Raw genomic sequence first — 6,393 nt, 5'->3', positions numbered from 1 at the left:
GCCTGGCGTGGTGACAGCTAATTTAGAAGCCTCAGTGATGTAAGAAATTAATTCTACACAGTTTGATCGGTGGCCTCGACCGAGCCAGCAAGTTTACGTCGCGATTTTCAGACAGAGTCTCACCGCCCACGTCCAGCTGTTCGGCTGCTATAAAAAATGCCCATATTATGAACAGTCCTTGTTCACTGGTACATCCTTGAAAAAATATATTTTCACAGACCAGATTTCCTTTCTCTCTCTCTCTCTCTCTCTCTCTCTCTCTCTCTCTCTCTCTCTCTCTCTTGTCCGGAAGTCCGTCGAGACTTTTCAATATTCAAATTTACCAACCCTGTCTTGCGATCATCGCCGCGACGAATGTCGCAACGCAGAAGGGTCTCAGTATCTCGCAGATTTATCGCAGGCGATACCACGCAGGCCAAGTTCATCTCATCGACTATGTTTTCTTCGTTTTCTTTTTTCCTTACACGTTTCTTCTTCTTTTCCCTTTTTTTTTCGGTAACTACGGACGATTTATGGACACCTGGGTGCCATAACTCGGCGTTATAATCTTCGTGTTAGAGAAGAGGCACGGCGAGATATGACGGAGGAAACACCTCGCGCTTAATGGAGCCTGTGAAAGGTGATCTGCTTGTGCGGGGAAGGAGGCCTCAAGCTCTGTAATTTCTGCGCGACTAATTTATGCATCGTCGCTCTCTTCCCGCTCGCCAGGCGTAGCTTGAGACGAGTTATAGCGCGCGTCATCAACACCGGCGGAATTAATGCTCATTTTAGGATGTCGATTTCCGTGTCAACGCCGAGTGCAATAACTTGTGAGAGAAAAGTAATAAAGATTTACGTGATTTACAAAATAACTTATTATTATAACTTACGAAAAAATAACTTCTCGAGAAACAGTAAACAGTCATCTTCTTATTATAAAATATATGACTGCATTCGGACAGCTTCGACATTCGCGATTCGAGACTGCGGCGCTAATTGAGAAAACGATTTACGAGCCGCGCTAATAATAAACTCGTGCTCACCCCCCCCCCCGGCCGGTGGCAGAAGAAAGGAGCGTAATAAAACGGAAGTTTGTGCCTCGTGTTATAGTGATAATTAATTAGGAAATTCCTACGGCGAAGGCGGGGACAGGTAGCGGTGCACTGCACCGTTCCTGAAACTAGCAAAGTCATTATGTACAGCGAAAATGGAAGTTTGCAGTCGTTTAACTACTCCAGCGACCGCTCGCTTGCGCGATTGCCTGCAGTGTGCCCCGGAGGTGGACTCGATAATGGCTTAATCAGCTCTACGAAGACTCCTGATTCGCTGCCGTGCGCTAACGCTGCGCTGGGAAACACGTCGGTGATCCCGGGAGGACGTTGCGTCTTTTTCACGTCAGGACGATCAAAACGCCCGCTCGACCGCGCATTTCGTCGTGGAAGACTACGCATATAAACCTCGACTGCGAGTAGCGTAGGAAGTGTACATCGACGAGTATAACGTAATCGCATTGCGAGGAGACCACGTCGACGACGCAATATTTCATCCCTCAAGGCTCCCGAAGGTTCGCGAGGAAGAACACAATATGCGTCACGTATACTGCCATTTGCTTAATACGTCATCTTTTACGGGAGAAATAAAAGTTTTCCGCCGCGTCGTATATATTCATATTTATATCCGGCTTTACCGAGAGCGACAGGGAAAGCGAGAGAGAGAGAGAGAGAGAGAGAGAGAGAGAGAGAGAGAGAGAGAGAGAAGCAGAGGCGTTCGGTCTTGAAATTTAATAGCGTAGCGCGCAATAAAAACGCTAAAGAGCCGCGCAGCGTCTGCGAAAATAACCTTCCAAAAAGATATCGTGAAATCATAATTTGATTATATAATACGACGCGTTGCCGGCCACGCCGACCGGGGGTTTCGCCCGAGTGCTCACCACCGAGGACAGGCATCGGTGCGCGATCGTGCTAAGTATCGCGGGTGATATCGGGCGGATCTTGCGGATTGAGGAGCAGCGGGAGACGGTACGATTCTTAAAATAACGATGAACACCCGCGCTACCGGGCAAAGCGCAGAAAAAAAAATTGCTCTTCTGCTCAGGTGGCGGGCGCCTGTGAAAGCGAAATATTCACTTCCGGCTGCGAAGCCGGAGAGATATTTGTCACTTCTGAGAGCGAGAATAAAGAAGAGCGAAAAAGGGCGGTAAAGCGGAGAACGCGCGCCGACCATGTTCCCGCGCATCGGACAGCTTTATCATGAGAATGAGGATAAATGAGGGAGGCTGTACGCTTCCTCCGCGCGCGTCCAGGCTGAAATTTTTCCCGAAGGCTGAAATAAAATCCGCGCGTTCGTCATTTCGAAATTAAATACCGAAAGTTAAGAGATCTATGGTGAGGGATTCTTCTCCCGCCTCCGTCCGGAAAAGTTGCGGCCCCAAAGCATGACAAAAGTCCAAGACTGGATTACCTGAAGTAACCCGCCGGATATTTCGAGCTTTCGCCGATCGATTGCCCTGATTCAAATTTCTGATCAGAGAGTATCCACCGGAGATCACAGGCGCCGCGGGAGAGGGGAGGTCGTATATCCGTTAAAATAGATATAAAAACTGATCGCCGATTATAATTGCCAAGTGTCTAATGTATCATGCATCGTACGTGCGTCTCATCTGATAATTAAGTAAAAAAATTCAAAACTCATTATCGAGTAGAAAAGTTAATAGGGTTCTGGTAAGGGCCTGATTATTTTTCCGTAATATTAATCGGACCCTAACAGGGATAGAAAGACAAGGGCCCTACAAGATGTGTAACAAGTAATTTAATGGGTCCTTGTAAGGCAATATTAAGAGGGTCTTATAAGGAAATATTTTTATTATTGCTTGAGTCAAAATATTCGTTATTTTTGATCCAAGAAATTTAGACTGCAATTTCTTTCTTTATAATCTTATTAGTATACAACAAGAATTTTTTAAAATATAGCATACTTTACAATAAAATATAGCATTCTTTACACATTACAAAAATCCTGCTACTGTTTTTATTAAAGTTTGCTGCATTTCAAAACGAAGGCAATATTAGAAAAATAGAAAGAGACTAATGAATATGACAACTAATAAAACTAATAAAATTTGTTTTTTATTGCGGTATAATTAAAAAATCTTTAAAAGAACCAGATACAGCATACCTACTAAAATAATACTAAACTATGAAAATTTTATTACGCGCTTCAGATCTTATTAATTTTCTGTAACAAAACTTGATGTTGTATCTAAAGCATCCTCAAAAGTTCCTTCTAAGGCTCACATCAGTTTTCCTTCTATCAAAGCCTTATTTATTAGATCTAAAGCATTCCTAAAAGATCCTTCAAAAACTCTTCTTAACTTTCCCTATCAAAACTTTATTTATTATTTATTATTATTTATTATTTATTTATTAAATCTAAGGCATCCCTAAAAAATCCTTCCAAGGCTCTCATCAGTTTCCTTCATCTAAGTTTTATTTCGCAAAATCCAAGAGATCCTTAAAAGAGCCTGAGCTCGGGGCCTGATGTGGTAATGATCAGTCATCCCTTTTCATTTAGGGCATCCTACTTTCAGCCTTATACTAACTTGTTGTATACTAACAAGGTTATAAAGAATGGAATTACTTCATGAGAACGGCCCTGACAATTTTTTCCTCGGGGAGGAGCTTATTTTGCACTTTTAGGTCCCCACGAGCGTGAGGCGAGAAAATGTTTAACGCGTCGACTGCCACGCCGGGATTTTCGCAGATTGCTCGGAACGCTCGGCTCAAGTTCGAACCACCGAGTACGCGGGCAGCGAGCGCGACGAGAGCGTGTATATTCGTTAGCTCGTCTCGTCGACTATATATAATATTTAATTTGTTATACGCAGTTGGTCACGTCTCGCACTTAAATCAGCGAGGCGCGGGCGATGTTGCAGCGGCCCGGTCGCGCCGGTGGCAGTGAACGTGTTAACCTTCACGTGTGCAGGCACAGAGGAGGCTCTCGTATATCTGACGTAAGGTCCTGCGTTAGATCGATAGCGGCCCTGACCGTCCGTGAACGACAGCCGTGGAGTACACAGAGTAAACGTGTACTCCACGGTGGCGTCCGGTCGGACGTATCCGTCGAAAAATAACCACTTGCAGCTCGACGTCTGGCCGGCATCGCAAGTGGTCATCGATAAACACCCGCCTTGCCCCGAGGCACGATGACGCAACGGATGATGCCGTTAGAGCGCGATGTCGCTCGTCGGTGACGTCGACGGAGAGAGAGAGAGAGAGAGAGAAAGAGAGAGAGAGAGAGAGAGAGAGAGACGTCGCGCGCTTTCAACACAGCCGGCTGCTTTTGGGCGTTGTTCAAATCGATTTTTATTCCCACGCAGCCACTCCCAGTTAGCACGCGAGGATCGAGGGTGCACGGCGCTCTTTGTTTTATCAAAGGGGATTTTTTCTTTTTTCTCTTTTTACCCGAACCGCCGCCTCCGCCGTCCCCGATAGCGCGGAATCCGGGGAATTTTGCGCTTTGTGCGCTTGATACGATGCCGTTCGCCGCGTTTCTATATTTACCGGCCGGCCGCGGCGCATCATTAATGGCCGGTCGATCAGCTGCCAAGCTTCACCGCTCGAAAGAAACGTACTTTCGTAAGTAATACAGGTCAACGCCTTGAACAGCAATGATGCGCCGCTACGCGGTACGCGATGTATAGCCGCGGACGAGATAAAGAGAAGTCGAGTACTTTCTGATCGAGAAGAGGAAGAGCGGTGGATCGAACCGCTGAGGTCCTCTAAAGGTCGTCATTACGACATCGCGATATCGAGTTTTGTCTCGCGAAAAATCGGGGATTGTATCAGTCTTTCGTACGAGAGGGACGTTTCTGGAAACGGCAAAATTCAGCATCTTCTTGAAGAAGATTGCCTTTACCTCCTCGGTTTTCGCCGCGATGGTCGTCGGGGTTTCGATGAGGCTGGAGAAACTGGCCCTGCTGCCGTGCCTGCTGCTTCTGCTCAGGGAACCGACATCGGTCACCTCCCCAGCGGCTATTCGGGCGATCCTGTCGTTTTCTATGCACTGCGACAGCGGTATGCCGAACACCAGGCCGCCGGCTACGTCTGAAGCGAGAAGAAAGGAGAGATACAAATCTCGCGGTCTCCTCCGTCCGTGCGTCGCAAACTTGAGGGAAGCTCGTTATCGCGAGTATATTTTCTCGTCAAGAATAGGACAAAACTTGGAATTTTGTTTTTATTTCATACTCCTGACTGAAGCGCCAAACTCACCAGATTCAGGCGATATTTAGAGTCAGTTTGATGTCAAACTTGTGAACGAACAGGATTTGCGAATGAACCTGTGAAATACTCGAATCGTGCTTTCGAAACGTTCTGAGACTACATTTTCAGTTGGACTCGGCATGCATTTGCCGGGATTGGGAAAGTTACTTTGTAAAAGTATCTAGTTAGAGTTAGTTTTCTTCACTGAAAAAGTACACTCATAAGTTACTGATCTTCAAAAATAACATGTTACAGTTATAGCTATTTAGAAAGTAACGTGTCGTTACTTTTTCACAATAATTGTGCTATTATTTTAAATTTCGTAATTGTGTAAATTCTTTCCATTTTATATAAAAGTAGTTTGTTGATTATTATATGTTTCTCATTTTGTATATAATTTTTAGAAATTAGATTCATTAATTTAAATAAGCAATTCATATTTATTCTTTAAGATTATTGATAACAATTATAAGAAAGTGAATGAATTTGATGAGGATAATAAAATACTAAAAATACTAAAAATAATCTTAACATCAAGAATTAGATTTTTCCACTAAAAGATATATTGATATTTTATTTTAAATAAAAACTTACACTCATATGTTTTCTTAAATTTGCAGTTGAAGTTCTACTTGCATGAATAATTTTTTTGCCAGTGCAAATTTTGCAGAGAAATGCCCAGTTGTACTCGTTTCCAAATTTTTGCTGCAACTCGAATATTTCTGCATATGCTGGCGCCATGGCATTTTACAATTCTTCTCCGAAGATTGAGACGTTTTATCCATTGCTTGAATTTTTCGTATAACTGAAACCGCGCAGCGCACTTCACGCTGAACGCAAGTTATGTTAACAAGTAAGGATAGGCACGACGGAAATGTCCAATAGGAGAACAATCTTTTTGACAGAAATACAGGTTGCGTTCGGAGAGGAGATTATCAGCGTTATTGCGTCATTTTATCCTTGTTTTAATCTAATGAACGATAAAGATAGGTGATGCAACAGCGCGTTTTCCAAATGCAGCCAAAATTACTCTATGCTTCTTGGGTATCAAGCATCGCACGTCGCGTTATCGTGCTGATCTGCCACAACAAAACAAATGTAACTAGGTTAAGTAAGTTATAGTTATAGATGGAAAAATTGGAACGAAGTTAAGTTA

At 43.9% G+C, this 6,393-nt stretch overlaps 1 protein-coding gene across 1 annotated transcript in view; it reads right to left on the bottom strand.

Annotated features, from left to right (window-relative positions):
• Positions 1 to 6,393, bottom strand: part of RhoGAP102A (Rho GTPase activating protein at 102A) — a 42,928-nt gene that overhangs the window by 14,223 nt on the left and 22,312 nt on the right. Inside the window, exon 4 of the mRNA XM_019845525.2 lies at positions 4,894 to 5,081. Coding sequence (XP_019701084.2) covers positions 4,894 to 5,081 — 188 coding nt within the window. The remainder of the gene's footprint in view (positions 1 to 4,893; positions 5,082 to 6,393) is intronic.

The sequence above is a fragment of the Harpegnathos saltator genome, unplaced genomic scaffold, assembly GCF_003227715.2.
Source record: "Harpegnathos saltator strain DR-91 unplaced genomic scaffold, Hsal_v8.6 scaffold376, whole genome shotgun sequence".
Lineage (NCBI taxonomy): Eukaryota > Metazoa > Arthropoda > Insecta > Hymenoptera > Formicidae > Harpegnathos > Harpegnathos saltator.
Note: the sequence above shows the minus strand (reverse complement) of the source record. Positions and strands in the feature narration are given on the sequence as shown.